Raw genomic sequence first — 19,503 nt, 5'->3', positions numbered from 1 at the left:
TTCCTGTATTACAATGTCAACAGAAATTATTCATGACTAGCTGCTCTGAGTTTGCAGTTTAGAGCTGAAAGCCAATGGCACCATGTAAGTGCAATACACAGACCAGGGGAATGCAAGGTGGCAAAAGCACCCTGCTGTTAAATACCCAGTATCAGTGCTCTCAACTAAACAATTTTCTGCTTAAAAAGGCAAGGAAATAAGTGGTCTTATGGTCTGAAACAAATATCCAGTCACAACTCGTCGAAATTTCTAGGGGGACAATTGTTACAACTGAGAGCTGAGCAATTAAGCTAATAACATTCTGGCACTCATTTTAGCTCTTCCATCCAGAAATCAAACACCAACGGGAGAAAGTCCCCCAGATGGATTCAAGTTCATCATGAAGCTGACAGGCGGCAAGAGGTGCTGCTACTGAAATCAGGAGACACAAGTTGGAGGCCTACAGCTAGACAGTGGAATGCCATCCCAACCTGTCCTGACACTGCCTTTTACATTGGGCTACATTACTTTCACCTGGGTAAGTATTCCACATCTTACAGCCACAAATGAATTCTTCTATCATATGCCTGACAGCCCTTTCATCAAAAAAATAAAAAAAAAAAAAAAAAGAAGAGACAAGCTTATTTTTTTCCCCACAAGGCTCACAGGCCAGGACGGTTTTACACAAGCTCTCACTGCGGGCATGTTGGAGTGGCATCATTCCTTGCCATGGATGTTCCCTACACTTAGAAAAAGCAAACATAACACCTAGATGCACTTGCCAAGTAAAGAGCCGTACAGAGCTAAAACGGCACCCAAACTACCTTCCTTTCACCCATTTTGGGAGAATGCAACCTCTCCCCCTCTGCATTTCGCTCAAGGTCTGTCTGCAGCGAAACCTCTCGCCGCTAGAGTGTTCCCTTCCCGCAGCGGCGATGACACGGTCGATTACGATGATGCCTCTCCCCACTCTCCGACCCCCCGTGCGGCGCCGCTACCCGCGGACCAGCGGCTCCCTCTGGACCCAGCCCCACCTGGGCCTAGCCTAGCCCCGGCCCCGGCTGCCCACCTGGCGCTCCCGCTTGGCTCCTCCTTCACCTCGGTCACGAACAAACACGGCACCTTCCGCTGCACCGCGCACCGACGGCTCACGGCCCCGGCCGCGGCGCCCGCCGCCGGCCCAGCGACCAGCACGACCTGCGCCGCCCCCGGCCGCCTGCGCTGCGCCACGCCACGGGAAATGGGAGTCCGCCGCCGCTGCCTGCCCGTCGGGAGCCCCGCGACGCCCCTGTGCGCCGACGAGGAGGGCTGCGGTCGCCTCTGTGCAGCAGCCCTTAGCGAGGGGGCGGCTCCGCCGCACAGCCCAGCGGCTGGCCTGCGGCAGCTCCGCTTTCAACAGCGGCGGCTCCCCCCGTGGCAGCGCCGCCCGTCCCAGCTGTGCTCGGCGCCGGGCTGAGGCGGCTGCCCGGTGGCGCGCGCGGGCGGCGGGCGTCAGCCGTTGGCGGTGCCGTTGCCCGGGGCCGGCGGCCTTTCCTCAGGGGGTTTTCAGCTCTCCGGGGTGCCACACGCCCGGGCCTGGGGCATGGCTGCCTGTGCCCCGGGCCTGGGGATCGCTCGGTGCCTGATGCTGCCTCCCTCGGGACCGCTGCAGCCGGCGGATGCCCAGGCCCCCTGCCCGGCCCGCAGGCTGTGAGCCTGCGCTGGGCTGAGCCCGGCTGGGGGCAGGTGTCCACCAAAAGCCGCCCTGTGGCTGCATTCCTCGCTGGGCAGGGGAGGGAGAATCCGAGGAAAGGCTCGTGGGTGAGGATAAGGGCGGGGAGAGAGCACACACCCGTTGCTGTCACGGGCAAGATGGACTCCACTCGGGGAGATCAGTTCATTACCAATCAAATCTAAGTAGGGCAATGAGAAATAAAACTCAGCCTTACAAAACTTTCTCACATTTGTGTCTGGCTACTGTTGCCCAGGAGTTTTTTCCCCTTTCATAAAAACATCATAGAGGTGCGAACCACAGTCATTGATGGGCTCAGCCTTGGCCAGCAGCGGGTCTGTCATGGACCTGGCTGGCATTGGCTCTATGGGACATGGGGAAAGCTTCCAACAGCTTCTCACAGAAACCACCAGAGTAGCCCCCCACTACCAACACCTTGCCACACAAACACAATACAGAATGAATTCTTCCTGACCGTACCTTCTGTGTCTCATTCAGGCACAGCTACACAGCTACAAAGAGCCCCTGTTTGGATAGCTCTTGGCAGTGTTAACGCTTCTTTCTTATGGCTGCCCCTGCCCGCCGACTGTTCGTTATTCATGGCCCTCATCTGCTTTCCTGAATTTTCCTTCCCCTGTGTGTCCCAGGCAGTTGTAGGGCTTACAAAATAGTGGGAGCCTTCCCACATCAGTTCTCTGTTCACAGCTCTCACCAACACTCCCCGCCTTGATCCAGTGAGCAGTTTCATTCTGTCCTTAGCTGAAGCCATTCCTGTAGGAATCACTTTACTCCAGTGACAAAGGGCCAGTGCTCAGCCATGCAGTATTTTCCTTTGCAGTTACTCTTTGGACCATTCCCTCATACTTGAGTTACAAACAAGTTGACAGGCTCCTAGAGGGACTAGAAGACTTCCAGTCGTTTCAATGTCTTTCTACTTCTTCCCCAGCTCGGGTGTAACCACTGCTGAGCCAGCCTTGTACCCCGCGTGCCCATGGCGTCACTGGCACCTGCTTCTCACCTACATGTGTGTCACCCTTCCCACTGGCAGACCAATGGCGTACAGTCCAGGTGTGCTCTGGTGATTAGTCCGTCCAGTCCAGGCATGGTGGGTTTGGGGTTTTTTCTCCAATAAACCACCAGTCTCATGCACTTCTGGTGGTGCTACGAACCACTGACACCTGCTTCTCATGGACACATCTGTCAGCCTTCCCACTTTCCCCCCCCAAGATATTTTTTGCTCAGAGGCAGGCTAGGACCTGAGTGAGAACAGAGGTGTTAATTAGGGACACAAGCGTATGCTCTTCTTTCTGCTTTAGCTGTGGCAGTGGACGTCATGGAAGCAAGAAAAAGCAGTGAACCCCAACAATGTGAGCAGTTACAGCTAACAGTGTACTGACAGGGAGCAGCAAGTTTCTCCATCCAAAGAACGAGACACAGTAAGGAACACACTGGGCACAAGGATCTTGGTTCAAGAAACAGTCAAAGAATAAGGTTTGTCTTTGTGGCACCAAAGGTTTGTTTCCAAGACCACAGTTCCTGCAGACACAAGTTGTGTATTATTTACGGCGCACCAAATAGGTTTGTTCCATTTTACGTTACCAGAATAGGAGACCGCTTAGAAATGGTCTGATTTTCTGTAATTTACTCTGAAGCAATGAAGATAAAGGAAGATGTTCAAATGGGACAGGTCCCATAGCACCATCATGCTGATGTCACGGGCTGGAGGAGCCGTTGGCAACGGTGGAAATGCAACATTCTATACCGGCTCTCAACTGCCTTCGTTGGTTCAACAAGCCTGGAGAAGGTACCATCTCCTTCGTTCAAGGGTATTTCACTGTCAGCTGGGGTTTTGTTTCAAAAAAGAAGCAGAGGTAAAGTTCTGAAGGTCAAGTTTTGGAAAGAAAACTACTGTGATCAGGATAAGATTATGATTCCCTTGAATGTTGATTGCTTTAACGTTTTCATGCATGTTCTGCCGGTATTAAGAGAGTGGAGGAGAAGTACGAGAGGTGAAGATGGCCTCAGCTGGGAATGGCCGCAATTTCCATTTTTATTCCCCCCAAGCACAGGTAAATGCTGTAGATTGTAGAGTGGTTTGTATCCTTGATTTTCTCGATATATCTGTGTTGAAAGGGAGGTCTGTTATGTAAAGTTAGAAGGTGCTGTGTCACTCTGGGTCATGGCCGCAACTATACATCAAAATACCTGATTTTTGGATGTGTGAGCTAATGATCATCTAAACTATGGACAATTTCTCCTGTGAACTGGGTTCCGATACTCAAGGAACACCTACGTTGGAAATCACCCCTAAAGATCGCTCATCACTTTCTTATTGAATCAGCCTTAGATTCATTTGGAATAAATAGGCTATGTTTATAATTTCTGCTTATAGCAACTACCTGAGTTTTTGCAAAATCAGTTGTTTCAAATTAAGTCCTACAAAATGGGTTTGTCCTTCAAAGAAGTGTTTATATTCTACCTGGTGCAAATCCAGGGGTGGGTGTAGGGCTCTTTGTTATTGCATCCATTCCAGCACTGGGGATTTGATCTGAGAAGTCTGTACAGGGATTTCAAGTTCCCTAATTTTTAGGTTTTTAGTTTTTGTTGGGAATCTGTCTGGGTTTTGTTTCTTACTCTTTATTCTCCTATAGACGCATGTCCTTTATGAGTAAGAGAGTACTAGTGTAAGATTTGCAGTCGTACAGCAGACTTCATTTGAGATTGACCTGGTTGTCCCATTGTGCAGGAAAGGAAACTCAGCCATGGGTCAATGAAGTGACTACTAGATTTTTTTTCTTGCCAGCATCTCATGAAAACCCTGCAGTACACTAAGTAGACTGCTTTACTCCTGTTCTTATCTGGGAGCAGGTTTACATCATGGAAGCTCCCTTGACCTAACTCAAGACAGCTTTAGAGGTATCTGGAGCTGAAGAGAACTTTAAAGAGAACTTTCAATGTTCTAAAATACCAGAAGGTGGTCCCACAAAACCTTAGTCATATGTTCACAGCAGTACACCATGTACTAAAACATTTACTCCATTTTTATTGTTCTATTTACAATATCAGAAAATATCTGTGTTCTTCTGCAGCAGAAGTACAGCAACATCTCCTGTTTCTGGGAAACACAGCCCTCAGGCTGTGTAAGGATCACTTGTGCTTTCCATCATAGCAAACCTCGTATTATAAATGGACTTTTTTTGCCACCAAGTAACAGTGAGTAAAAATACTTTATCAACAATTTGTTCATTAGCGTAAGTAAACACACGAAAATGTCCTTCCAGTGCTTACTTCCAGTGCTTTTGTGATCTCTTTTAAGGTCAAAAAATGTAGCATGGGAAATCAACCAGGCATGATCTGCTATCCCAGCAAGTTGGAGGCAAAGAAAGGAATTGTGTTGGCGTTTGAATAGGGTTGCCATATGAACTTTCTTAGCTGTAATGTTACGAATTTTCATAACTATCAGTGACATAAAGTCACAAATGGCTATGCCGGTTGCTAAGATCCATGGAGTAAAAATGTTGCTTGAGTTGGGTATTTACGAGATTAAATCTCTCTAGGAGTGCAAATGGTTAGTAGGCAGGAAAGAGTTGAAGAGAAATGAAAAGTAGTGTGTGTATGGTGCGGGGAGGAGGTTGGTAGGGCCACTAGCAGCAATATCTGTTGATAGAGCATCACATGTTACATGGATGCGACCCCCCTTGTATAGATAACATCAGATTACAGTGCTGTGTGTGCAGGTGTATTTCCAGTTCACCGTTTTGAATAACTTTTGGAGGCCTGAACATTGGATGCAGGCTACTGAAGGAGAGAATAGTGTGTAAGGCAGTACAATATCTGAAAGTCAGATATTTATGGGAAAAAACACTGTTACAAGACCTGCCTATTATTCAGCATGTCCAAAATATTTTCACAGGTGGCATCTTAAATTCATTTACTCACTTCATCCCAGGTATTACTAATCACACATTTCCCTATGTTGTAAATATCTTAAAAGGGATTGGAAGAAGTTTGCCATCTCAAATTAATCTATCCACCAGCTGGAAGAGATACCCAGCCATTTTTAAGTATTGTAGAATGATCAAAATGTTCCTCTTTTCAAAGGCTTTATTCAATGTTTTTTCATACTTTGTGTAGCTGGAAGATGCTCTTTTGCCAACCTCTGCAGAAGATTTTTTCTAAAAGGCACAATCTGCCTATTTAATGGTTCCTTCAATATGATACTGATTTCAAAAGTATACCTGCTGGTCTGAACCTGAATTTGATATTCTATCTCCCTCCTAATAAAATAATGTTCTTTTCTGCAGATGCCCCTTTGCAACAGGGTGTCCAAGAAGGGATTCTACATCCAGCCCATCATAAAGAATCACTCAGAAAACAAGAGAATATTTTAAGACCAGTTCACCCTCCACTGATTATAAACCTCAGTGATGAAGAGGATGAAGAGGACGATGAAGAGGACAATGAAGAGGAAAAGAGCTGTATACAGTTTTTTCTTTCTTTTACAAGGAAGTAGAATGTGTTTTTTTCAACTCTTGCAGTGTACTTGACAACTGATTTATTATAATAACCATTCCATTTTTAGAAAAGAGTTGCTGACAAGTTTTTGAAATACTTTCCAGCTAATCCCCAAAATATTGGTGGTATAATTCACTTTTTTTCACTAAGGAGAGTTTAAATGTGATCCACAATTATGATGATGACATCCATGGTTCTGGTGGCCATCAAATACTCTTCAAAATGTCACAAAATCTAGGGACAAAATTACAAGTTTAGGAGGTACTTCTTTTCTGGGAAGCAAACTTTTGAACAGGGCTGTACACACTTATCACCGAAGGTGAAGTCACAGGTTTGTTTACAAAAGATAGTTGTCTGACTTCAACTTAAATAATTTTTTCGACTTATTTCCTAAATTCTGTAGGCAACCTCATTTTATTAGAGCAGTTATCCTTATACCTAGCGAAGAGAATCCATACAAAACTCCTCACTAGTTTAACTGAATGTCTATGTGTATATATTTTATATATATATATTCATTTATTTTCATATGTAGTTAAACTGTTGACTGTATCTCCCTTAGAGGTGAGAGATTCCTGGGTAAAGAATGAATTGCACATTCCCAGAGAGTAAAAGTGAGAGAATGACCTACTCTCATGGGTGAACTCTGCAAATTATTGTGCTGGTTCTCAGGCTTTTCCCCTGAGATGCTTTTCACTTTTCCCCTGCCCTTCAGCTTGGCTGGCAGGGAGTCCTCTTAGTGCTTCCTAACTCGGCTTCAGTGTGACTAAGCCACATTAATTTAAACAATATAAAAAGTGGGGTTTTGCTAACCTTAGTAGCCTTATCTGAGACAGGAGCACTCACTTCACCAGCTCCGCTGGCAGACGTTACAGGGTAGTAACTTTGGGCAGAGTTTTTGTGACAAGCAATCCCTGGTGTCCTCTTCATTGAGAAGATTTCCTTTTGGGTGTAAATGAAGGAATGAGTACTGAAGAAGTTTTTGAATAATTTTAAATCAAAAACCAGTAGCTTCTTAATATGTGTTGTACCTGCTATTCCATTGCACTTGGAAATACCTAATATGAAGGAATTCATATTTCTGTCCAGAAGCAGAGCTTGCAGTCAGAAAAAAATAACATGTGACCGAAATGAAATTCATTATAGTATTTGATTATTAAAAATTGTTGAAGGTCTTTGTACAGATACGCAGTGATCTTTTAAAAATATTTCCTACAGATGTTCCTATTTGGGTGCCTAGGACTGCTGAAGATATTGAAGAGGAAAAAGCAATAAAGGAAATATGCTATAAATCTGGTAAATATGAAAATAGTCACTCTTTCCTAAGCAGCAGTCTTGCCAATATAGTAAACTTTGGTGTTTTTTTACCTCTTGGGGTATGTTTAGGAGAGTATTACAGGATCCAGTACCCTCACGAACACCAATCAACAAAAACTGTGTCTTCACCTCAGGAAAATGTGCTGTTACCCTTGGAAGCCACTGAGCAAAATTTGCAGAAAGGCAAGTACTTTTCATCTTCTTGGACAATGTTTATCACTTTTTAAATTGCTGTTACAGGGAGAAACTACTATATAGTTTTCCCCTCCTCCCTGCTTTTTTATTTAGTGACAATTAAAGACAGCATATGACAAAGAGCATAAAAATACTTCATTCATTTTTCCCCATATATGTAAATATATAGATATATGGTGTCCCACACGTGGTGACTACCTGTATTGATTGTAGATGGGAAAGGTAGAAATGGGCTATTAACCTAATGTGTACTTTCTTGAGATACACAACACAGGTGGTTCATTTAGTTTTTCTTCATGTGCTAATAAAAAAATGGGAATGGAAAAATTGTCTCCACGTCATGCTTTTTTGTCTGACCACTTTTGCCAGTGTAAACTGTTCAACAGAATTGGGTAAAATTATTTTCTTGTTATTTCTGCTTTTAAATTGTTTGTTATTAAAATAGCTTTGATAAGCTATTTCTGGCAAGTATTTAGCCTTAGAAGTATTTAGAAGTATCCAGACTAAATACTTAGAAGTATTTAGACTACAGACGAAAGAATCAGTAACAAATATATGAGTATAGCTTTTAATATATTTATTTCTTTATCATTAGATATGTTGAGAGAAAAGGAGAGAGATATTTGCCCAAAGCATTTCTTCAGTTGAGTGCTCTGAGGCTTTAGGTATGCCTCTTATGCATCCTTTGCTTCCTTCCTCTCTTATGAGGAAAGGCTGAGAGACTTGGGTCTGTTTAGCCTGGGGAAGAGAAGACTGAGAGGGGATCTTATCAATGCTTATAAATATTTAAAGTGTGGGTGTCAAGAGGATGGGGCCAGGATCTTTTCAGTGGTGCCCAGCAACAGGACAAGGATCACAGGCACAAGCTGGAACACAGGAAATTCCTTCTCAACATGAGGAAAAACTTCTTTACTTTAAGGGTAACAGACCACTGGAACAGGCTGCCCAGAGAGGTTGTGGAGTTTCCTTCTCTGGAGATATTCAAAACCCACGCGGATGTGTTCTTGGCCAGCCTGCTCTAGGTTAACCTGCTTTGGCAGAGGGGTTGGACTAGATGATCACCGAAGGTCCCTTCCAAACCCGACCATTCTGTGATTCTCTGATCTTGAAAATACCATAAATCTGATCAGATAATATTCATAAATATCATTCATGAAAAATGAGAAGCTTAAAGAACGAGCAGGTAATTTGTAGATGGTTCTTTACTTTGAAACCATAGTGTTCTATAACCTGTATATTATGGGATTTTCTTAGAGAGCATGAGAGTTTTACATCAGTCACACTGGACAGGATCCAAGTAACTAACAAAAGAGAAAGAATATAAAATGAGACGTTAATGGAAATTGCACGAAACTAATCACCAGCTCATAGAAGCGGGATGAAAAGAATGGCAGTGCCATTCCCTGTGCTTACACGCAAGCAGCTAAAACATTCATTCTGTCACCTTGAGGAAGGTGATTCTGCCCCTCTTCTCCACTCTCATGAGACCCCACCTGGAATACTGCATCCAGCTCTGAGGTCCCCAACATAAGAAGGACATGGACCTGTTGGAGTGAGTCCAGACAAGGGCACCTCTCCTATGAAGACAGGCTGAGAGAGTTGGGGTTGTTCAGCCTGGAGAAGAGAAGCCTCCGAGAAGAGCTTATAGCAGCCTTCCGGTACCTAAAGGGGGCCTACAGGAAAGACGAGGAGGAACTCTGTAACAGGGATTGTAATGACAGGACAAGGGGTAATGGTTTTAAACTGAAAGAGGGCAGATTTAGATTAGATATCAGAAAGAAACTCTTTACTATCAGGGTAGTGAGGCACTGCCCAGGGAAGCTGTGGATGCCCCATCCCTGGAAGTGTTCAAGGCCATATTGGATGGGGCTTGAGCAATCTCGTCTAGTGGGAGGTGTCCCTTCTTATGGCAGGGGGGTTGGAACTAGATGATCTTTAAGGTCACTTCTAACTCTAACCATTCTATGTTTCTATGATTCTGTTGCCTTTTCAGGTGATGGTAATACAATTCCTACAAAAATTAATAATACAAAGAGAGGAGGGAGTTCAGGAAGCAGAGTACCAAGTGAGAGTATTCCGAGAACAGATCGTAGATCCTTTGAAAATGGAGGTAATATACTTTAGCATCAGCTTCTCAGTGGTGAACATCATGTGGTAAATAACTGAATATGCACACATTAAACTTCACCATTTTATATTTGACTTATTCTTTGTTCTTTATGTTCTAGAGACTCTTTCTCATGCTCCACTATTAATTGGAAAATAAATGTTTTTGTGGAGTTTTAAAAAAGACATGTCTGTAGTATAAGTACCCTTAGCCACTAGGTATGTTGTCATGGGAGGTAAACTGCTGCAGGAAGGTCATCTCCCTTCAGCCATTCGTTAGTGTTTCTGCAATGCTGTTTGTCACCATGTCAGCAATGGCAGTTGAACTGTTTAAACTTTGTGTGGGCCCATACTGTAAATCATTTCACTGAAGTGATTGAAGATTAAAATAATCCTTTTATAAATTGAAATTATTTTTATCCCATGTCATTTTAGTTGTTCAGCTTGCAGGACAACACATAACTGAACTGATACAACTGAGACAGAGCCAAAGCATGCCTCATGTGCAAGGGATGAGAAATAAGCACCGAAAGACAGGAACATATTAAGGTTCCTGTACATATGAAGTTATCTTGTAAGGACACACAGTTCATCCACAGAACTGTTCAACCTATGCTTTGGAGTCCATTTGCATTGGGTTCCCGTTTAGATGTTACACTTGACTTTGCAAAAGGATTTGTTTGTTCGTCCTGCGCACGCAACTTTTGATTGTCAGTTTTTAAAGACGTGTATGTGGATTAAAGCAAATGTTTGTAGCTTTAAACTGTAAACCCTAAATACAGTACTCATGAAGATTTTCTAATTCATATAGAGAAGCATTCTGAGCCAGCACTGGTCAAAGCAATTGTACAAGTCCAAAGTACTGCTGGGCTTTGTCAGTTTTTGACTTTGCTTTCAAGATTTTGCCACCATGAACTCTGCTAGAGGAAATATAGCCACTCTTGCTCTCCTTTAGGGCAATGATACTTTTGGAATAATTAACATGTAAAACCATGTTCCACACAAGAAGACCTGTGTATGAAATGGAAGATTAGGTTTTCAAACACCACAGCATTTTTGGATAAGAGAATTTTGCATGCTTTTTAAAAAGTAAATATGTGTTATTTTAATCCCTCAGAGAGAAACCACACTGAGCTGGTAAAGAACCATGACTGTAAAGAAGTAAAGAAGAAATGGATTTCTCAGGAGCCAAGAAATTCACCTAATACAGTAACAGGCAAAGGTAGTTTGAGAGAACAGTTGGCTTATTAATTTTTATTTACTAAACTGCTAGATGATTTAGCACTACCTAATTAATTTCTGTTCTTAGTGTCAAATATGGACACTCCATATTTGCATTGGACTATCAACCCAGAACATTTTTTATATCTTGTCTCCCAGCGTCCATTCTCCTGCAGTATGCCAAGTTCTGAGTAGTAGCGCAACATTATTGTTTAGGTTTGGTTTTTTTACTTTTAGGAATTCACACTTCAGGCCCCAAAGTAAAACCAGGTTACCAACAGAGGGGTCAAAGTGAGGATGATGAAATTGGTTCTTCTATTCCTTATGTGACAGAAACTGAAAGAAAGACTTATTTCCATTCTTCAGAACCTCACAGATCAGCATATGTAGCCTACTGTACTGTCACCATCACCCAAGAACCAAAGTTCAATCGATCTACGGGTGGGGTCCACCTTCTACAGGATTCTTGAAATTCCTTCATATATGCTTGTCTGTGTCATACTGCTTTCAATTCTGTCCCTGCAGGTAAATATTAAATTATTTATGTCTAAATATGGGCAAGAGTGATCCAGCCTAATTTTCAGGAGTAGACTGCAGCAGTATCCATAGACAGAAATGTAAAGCTTTGTAAAGCTTTACAATTAGTCAGATTGAATATTCATGAGCAGTAATTTAGTCACCTTCATAGCAGACATTCATTTCTCTGCCCAACAGAGATGTATGAACGCAATGATGTGCTGATGTGCAATAACATACTGCATAACAAATAACTATTTACAGCATCTTTTATGTGATTTATTCTTTGGAAATATTTAATAAACCTCAGAATAATCCACCTTTAATTTCTCATTTTAATCTAAATATTGATAGCAATAGTAGTAGTAGTAGTAGTTTTGCAGTAGAATTTCAGTTTCCACTCAAGAAATGTTTCTTGTTCAACTTTTTTCTTCCCAGCAGAGGACGAAAGAATGACTTTGCTTTGCACGGTATTTTTCCACAACTAGGATTTCACTGGAGTTTTGATTGTGATTGATTTCTGATTATTTTCATTATTTAGGATTACTTTTCATCTTGAATAAACAAGGGCTTGGTCTTATTCAAACTTCTGTTATTGCTTTAAATGGACTGCAAATTTTTGTGATTTATATTATTTTTTGCACATGATTTATGTTGGACAGAAGACTGAATTAATTTGTCCTGCTATTCATGCAGGAAGAATATTTTCATTCTTCTTTTTTCCATCTTTGAAAGAGTCTGCTGTTCTCTTGATAGCACACATTGTGTCATAAATTTGACAAGCGGCCTACAAGTGGGATTCTGAGTCTTGTATCTTTCTTTCTGGCAGTCTGTTTCAGTTGTAACCTAATTTTAGAACTTTCGCTTTATTTGCCTTTCTGCTTTCTGTTTCCGTGGTTACTCTGGGTCATTCTGTTTCTTCATCTGTCACTTCATTGAGAAATTTAGTAGTAAATAATTTAAACAATCATAAGTTAAGAAAGTGGTTTCATCTTGCCAGTTTCAGTCATCTCTCTGAAACTGGGCTGAAACTCAGGTGACTCCCTGTCTTAATTTCCAATAAAAGGAACTTCCTTCAGGCTGACTTTCCCCTACTTTCAGATGAATAAAATTAAGTGAAGTGAATCCAAACATCACTGTTTTGTCTTGGGGACAAATAGTTGTTTTTTTTTTTCTTCTTTCTTTGAATGTTTGCATTGATTAAATGTGGACAGCTTGGTATAGAGATTACAGAGAGAATGTACTTACTGTGAAGACTACATCTTATCAAATTTCCAAGTCAAAAAAGGATACAGAGTTTTAAAAAAAAAGTTGATCAGCCTTTTTGTCATAAGAACAACCATTACAATTTTCGCTGCTTTTCTTTTCAGCAGCACCTGAGCCATATGTTCAGAAAAGCTCCAAACCAAAGAATCAGCTTGACACAAATAGAAGATTTTGGATGGAAAACTATGGTAATATTTACATGCTGTGTATAAACTGAAAACGTTAGGATTATTATAGAATTGATAATTTGAATTAATGGAATTAATCTGAAATTAATAGAAAACCAGAGTATTAATAACAATGATTTTTAACCAAATTTAACAGAAAATGATTAGTCATTAGGCATCATACTCTGATGCAAAGTCAGCTTTCAAAAGCAGAGATAAAACAGGATATTGGATTATGGATTTTTTTAATCTAAAAGCTCTGTCAACAGAGCCAGCAAACAGAGCGTGGCACATCAGCCAGGGCACGGTGCATCAGTTTGAGCGGTAGTTCAAGTGGAAGGGTGCACAGAAAGTCGTTGTCACCATACCACATCAAGTGGTGAGTTCAGTTGGTGGTCGTCACCCTCTCAGAAGGAACACAGCTATGGTATCCTCCCAGTGGAAAGCCATGTCCTCTGCACTTGGCAGAAAAGATGTGGCAACCCAGACCGAGCTCCCACAAAAACATTCAGCCATCCAGGTCTTGGGCTGCAGGGAGTGCCAGAGCCTTTCACTGGTAATAGATAGCAGTAATGAGAACAGCTGTGTGAGTTGTGACCAGGTGGACGATCTGCTTAGTCTGGTGGCAGAGCTATGAGAGGAATTAGAAAGGTTAAGGAGCATGAGGGAGTCCGAGAAAGGGATAGACTGTTGGAACCATAATCTGTCCTCCCTGAGACAGAAATGGGAACAATAACCAGGAAAAACCCAAGATCAAGGGGACCCCAACAGGCTGAAGGTAGCATCATAAAGGAGAGGAGTGAATGGAAGAAAGTCCACGCTCGGGGCAGCAGGCAAACGCCCTCCCTCCCTGTCTCTCCTTCCCAGGTGCCTCTGTAAAACAGGTACAAGGCTCTGGACGTGGAAGGCCAGTCAATGGATGATGGTGTGGATGACAGTCCATCTTCACCACAGGTGCTGCCAAGGCCAGAAAGGCCTACCTCCTGTACCATGGCCACCTCCACAAGGAAGAAAAGACGGGTTACAGTTGTAGGTGACTCACTTCTGAGAGGAACAGAGGGTCCAATATGCTGGCCAGACCCTCCATTTAGGGAAGTCTGCTGCCCCACTGCGGCCCGGGCTAAGGACATCACTAGGAAATTTCCTAGCCTGGTACAGCCCTTGGACTATTACCCATTGCTACTTTTCTATGAATGTTGTGATGAAGCCACAATGTTTAGTCCAAGGGGGATCAAAAGAGACTTCACGGGTTTGGGACAGTTGGTAAGGGAATCTGGAGCACAGGTTATTTTTTCCTCTTTCCTCCCAGTTGCGGGCAACAATATTGGAACAAACAGATGAGCCCAGTCTATTAATACATAGCTCCATGGCTGGTGTCACTCACATAATTTTGGGTTTTTCGATAATGGAATAGCCTACGTGGCACCAGGCTTGCTGGTGTCAGATGGGGTTTACCCATCTGACAGAGCTTTAAAGTAGTCTTGAGGAGGAGGGGGGTAATATCAGGCTTGCCTGTGACAAGCTGTGGGATGACACGCCAAGGTTAGACGGTCAAAGGGAGGTGATTCTGCCCCTCTACTCTGCTCTGCTGAGACCCCACCTGGGGTACTATGTCCAGCTCTGGAGCCCTCAGCACAGGAAAGGCATGGACGAGTTGGAGCAGGTACAGAGTAATGTCATAAAAATGATAAGAGGGCTGGAGCACCTCTCCTGTGAGCCCCAGCTGAGAGTTGGGGTTATTCAGCCTGGAGAAGAGAAGGCTCCAGGGAGACCTTAGAGCAGCATTTCAGTACTTAAAAAGGGGCCTACAGGAAAGATGAGGACAGACTTTTTAGTCGGGCCTGTTGTGATAGGACAAGGGGTAATGGCTTTAAACTGAAAGAGGGTAGATTTACACTAGATATAAGGAAGAATTTTTTTACAATGAGGGTGGTGAGACAGTGGAACAGGTTGCCCAGAGAGATGGTAGGTGCTGCATCCCTGGAAACATTCAAGGTCAGGTTGGGTGAGGCTCTGAGCAACCTGATCTAGTTGAAGATCTCCCTGCTTATTGCAGGGGAGGTTGGAAAAGATGACTTTTAAAGCCACTTTCAACCCAAACCATTCTGTGATTGTATGATTCTATGATTCCATGATTCTATGATTCTGTGCCTTTGGGAAGATTTTCAACATAGGAACATTCACTTTGCTCAAGTCAAGGATGTCTGTGGCAGAATCGCTTCATTTGGAAGATCCTGTGAGCCTGATGGAAATGCTGCAGTATTCCAGATGATCTTTAAAGTACTAGAGAGAAAGTTCATATTTCATACTAGCTTGTATTTCTGAAATGATGTATGATTCACCTGACACATTAAATGATACTTCAGCTAATGTAATATTTAATTCACATCTCAGACTAAGAGAGTCTTTTCTGAAAGTGTAGCTGAAACTGAGTAACAATGTATATGTTTTTTTTTCTATAGACAAATATAATTCAGGATCTTATAATGCACCAACTTGGAGAAAAAGAAATCCGCATGCAAAAACATTCTCGAAGTTTAAAACAACTATTCAGGTAATTGTTTGATAGAAATTTTTACAATTCAGTCTTTTTAGTAAAAGTGGCATGTCCCTCCCCACCTAGGGGAGAGCTCTTAAACTTCCCCAACCAAAACCCACAAGATTCTAAGCAATGCTGAGTAATCTGAAAGAGCAGTTAATAGTTTTGTTTCTTTGCAGACACGTAATTTTGCCTAACTAATGAGTGATTTCTAATTGTTTACAATATTACTATTATTTTGACAGAAGAGCCAAGAAAACATGGAAGTGAATAGAAAAGGAGAACGATATGTAGAGAGGAGAAAGAGATGAAGCGAGTGCGTCAAATTACAAGAAAAATCTAAAATGAAATAAGGAAATTATCAACTGGAGAACAAAAGATGATAAAATTGCAAATTCCAAAGATAAGATGTAGGAAGTACATTGTAATGTTTCAAAACTGTTTAAAAATTTTAAAAGTATGCTCTGTATGGTCACATACTCACTAAATTTAATCTGTTATGAAAATTTGACAGTTGAAATTACATTTTCAGACTGTGGCTTTACACTAGAAGACTGATAGTAAAAGATGTCCATAGAGAGGAAAAAATCCCTAAGCAGAGTCTTCCCTTGTTTTTATTTGACCGGTGTTTTAATGCATAAGTACTAATATGAATAAATACGATGAGTTTTACTTAGCAGTTTCAGAGGACTTTTAATGTAAATAGCAAGAGTAATGCATTGTGTGATCTCAAAAAACCAGCATCTTAAGAGGTGCTTTATAGAATCTGAGTGCCTTTCTGACTGGGATCAAAAAGAACTAGCACCTTCTGGTGCAATTTAGCTCACCTTCTCATCCTAAAAAGCCAACACAACAAGCCAAAACCAAAAGAAAATTGTTTTCTGGCATCTTAACATGCTGATATTTCCAGCAGAGGATCAGGCTAAGTGTCAGGCCCAACTCAAGGGAAAGACAAAGAAATGCAGGAGGAGAAGGACCTTGGGGTCCTATGTCCATGAGGGCAATACTTGGCTGATCTGGGATTGTTATGGAACCACAGCCTCAATACATTATCTCTTTCCTTTTCACTGGAGCTTCCAATAGAGAAACACAAATACTGTTCTCTTAGTCATCACTTGCTCAGCCCAGCAAGTCACAAATACTAATACCTCATCATTGTGCAATAAATGCATGGCTCGACGAGATATTAACAGTTACTGTGAGGTGTTAACTACTGTTGAGTGAAATCAGAGGAACGGAAAGAGATCAGCGCTTTGTGTGATCAAATCCTTATTTAAGATTTCCCTTTCACAACTTCAAAGACACTAAGATCCATGGAAATAATAAAAATACATGTGTGTTTTCCACATCACAGATGCATCCCCTATTATGTTATTTAATCCCCTTCTGCCTGATTGTATCTGTCATTAGGGCCCCAAAGAGGAGCCAAAGAAAACTGAAGATATTCAACATTTCATGCAGTGAGGTCCTTAGGATTGTATTTCTGTGTTTTCACATACTTGCTGCGTGACAGATCCCCTACACTGATTTAAACTAATGGTACTGAAAAATAAGTCCTGAGATAACGAGCCAAAGATCAGAGGCAGAGGGCTACTGAAGGAGGGTTGAATTTGCCCTTGTATTATGTATGCGTATACATAATCTGCTGCTGAATTGAAAGGCGCAGGGAAAAGAAATGATTTGTTGCTTTCACCTTATGCATGGTAAAATATGCTAATGTTTTTCCAGATGGTACTTCTAAAAGCACATCAGACATCTAGCATCGGTGAATCATATTAGATAGTAAACAGATTAACAGTGGTGCCACCTGTGTTTTATTAAAAGTTTGCAAAGCTTCCAACCTGAGATCCTGCAGTCCTGAAAAAACTTATATGGCTAAATTAAAACCACTAACTCCCAGCATCTTAGCAGCACTGGTATTTTAAATAAGATGTTTATTAATTAAGGTAGCAACGTTCACCTCAAATCAACACCCAAATGAGAAAAAAATTGGTTGTTGTAAAATAAAAACTGAACAAAACTTTCCTCGGAATTGTTGAGATTGATTAAAAAAAAAGGATTTTGACAATGACTTCCCAGTGAAGACATTTTCTGATTAAAGCTCCTTTATATAGCGACACTTTGTGTAAATACAGATATATTTATTAAAAAAAAAAAAATAATAATTGAGTCTGTAAGTTATTTAAGTGGCTCTGCAGTCACTAGGGGTCAGTGCAGTCCCAGGAATGGGCTCGAACAACGCCCGGGAGTGAACCTTCCTGTGTGCGCTTGAATCCAGCTCTGCGGAGCTAAAGCCTCTCTGCAGTGTTCTGCAACGGTTTTAAATTAAGAGAAAAGGCCCCAATAGGCTTGTTTTGCTTCCTAATGGCCAACTCAGGGGAGAGGTACAACAACCTATCTTCAAAATCGCTAAATAGCAATTTTTTTTGTCTGTCTTAAAACACCTTGATGAGGTGACCCTACTTCTCCCTCATCCTACATGCTTTCCCAAAGGCATTTGTGTTACCTCCTCATCTGGACAGCCCTCACCACAGCTTCTTCTCAGGGAAAGAGTCTTTGAAAAGAGGTGTGCCCTGACTGAGAGTCTCATTTAACCTTTCCAGTTGCAAACCTCGTAGATAATTTTAAATGCTTTCGCTTTCTGTGTCACAGGTGAAAATAGTGATAGAAGCATGCTACTGTGGTATGTAATGTTTGAGGCACCTGAAAGTACAACTATTATGCTTAAAGTACAAGGGAAGTCCTGCTCCTTCTTTCCTCTTTTTATTTCTTAAGAAAAAGGCAGTTAGGCAGAAGTAAATATTAAAATTTACAGGACCTTTTGAGAAGGTAAGGGAAACATCCAAGACTCTTTACTTACTTTAAGAACACATATAAAAAGGCACTTTTGGGTGTTTTATGACACATTTTGCTTCCCCTGGACAAAAGCAATGTTTTCAAGGGTTGGTAACCTTGTTGTTGCTGTGCATGCATGATGAAGGTTTATTAATGAATTTCCACTGTAAGGACAGAATGTGCTTCTTGCGTCTTCACAACTCCTTCTGTCCCCCAGGAGAATCTTCAGAGCAGATTTTGAAGATTATACTGCCTTACAAGAGTATGCGCCAAGCACAATATACCCTGACACAACCCATGGTAATTCTACTGACTTCAACACAATCATTCATATTCTTAAATTCAAGTGTATTTTGACTGATCACGGCACAGTGGCTTCCAAGGTTTTCATTGTCGTGTGCACTGCAGCCTGCCAAATTGATATTGCTCTTGGAGATCAATGAGGATGTAAAATCCAGCAGGACTTTAACTGTTGAAGTAAAATTTGCAAATCGGGCAGATATACTAGAGAATTGTAGGAGGAACAATAAATTATGGAAACATGACAATCAGTTGCAAGTTAGATATAAACGTGCCTAATAACAGCGCTTTCATTTAGCCAGTGCCAATCAAAACCCTTCTTCTGTTGGCATAGGGAGCACCTGATGGTGAAGGGAAGACAGAAGTCTTGAATAGCTTGTGCTTATAAGTACCAGATCATTCACAGTCAAAAATAAAATATTTGTTTTGGGGGATTATTCAGTTTGTTCCATTATGTTTACGTTTGTAGGTCTTTCTCATAGGCCAAAGCACATGTCAGCAGGAACAGTGCCAGTACAGCTTGGATGGATGGACTGATGAAGTAGACACGGATTTGACTTCTCATGTCACTGCCAGCTGTCAAGGGAAGTCTTGAGGCTGTTAAAGAACTAAAACTGAATATTTTGTGGCTGTATTTTTGTGGCCAGTATTGAAAATTGAAAAATATGATAACGAAAATATTTTGCAAATTGCTTAAAATTGGATCTTTGGGAGAGGGAGTTGTTCAACATTTTGTGAAGTGGCAGTCATGAATTCCTCAGTGAAAATGCCACATGACAGTAGCACTGAGATTCCTGTACACTAACAGTAAAATTTCCTTCAGGTAAGGCAGCTGC

The 19,503-nt window shown here is 41.8% G+C and overlaps 1 protein-coding gene across 1 annotated transcript; it reads left to right on the top strand.

Annotated features, from left to right (window-relative positions):
• The first annotated feature begins 3,436 nt into the window (after positions 1-3,436).
• On the top strand, positions 3,437-19,262 carry LOC141748682 (uncharacterized protein C12orf50 homolog). Its single transcript, XM_074601122.1, has 9 exons — positions 3,437-3,494; positions 4,757-4,903; positions 5,995-6,168; positions 7,424-7,501; positions 7,592-7,705; positions 9,711-9,827; positions 11,282-11,485; positions 15,456-15,547; positions 19,137-19,262. Exons 1-9 carry the CDS (start codon positions 3,437-3,439, stop codon positions 19,260-19,262), a joined length of 1,110 nt encoding a protein of 369 aa, XP_074457223.1.
• Positions 19,263-19,503: the final 241 nt, after the last annotated feature.

The sequence above is a fragment of the Larus michahellis genome, chromosome 1 (assembly GCF_964199755.1).
Source record: "Larus michahellis chromosome 1, bLarMic1.1, whole genome shotgun sequence".
Taxonomy (NCBI): domain Eukaryota; kingdom Metazoa; phylum Chordata; class Aves; order Charadriiformes; family Laridae; genus Larus; species Larus michahellis.
This window is presented reverse-complemented; position numbering and strand designations above follow the sequence as displayed.

Bases quoted from the DNA above. Each gene is read 5' to 3' on its own strand.
- LOC141748682 (XM_074601122.1), top strand. From the start codon at position 3,437: ATGCAACATTCTATACCGGCTCTCAACTGCCTTCGTTGGTTCAACAAG. The intron at 4,904-5,994 runs GTGAGTAAAAAT...TCTTTTCTGCAG, and splicing joins TTTTTTGCCACCAAGTAACA to ATGCCCCTTTGCAACAGGGT. The intron at 15,548-19,136 runs GTAATTGTTTGA...TTACGTTTGTAG, and splicing joins AGTTTAAAACAACTATTCAG to GTCTTTCTCATAGGCCAAAG.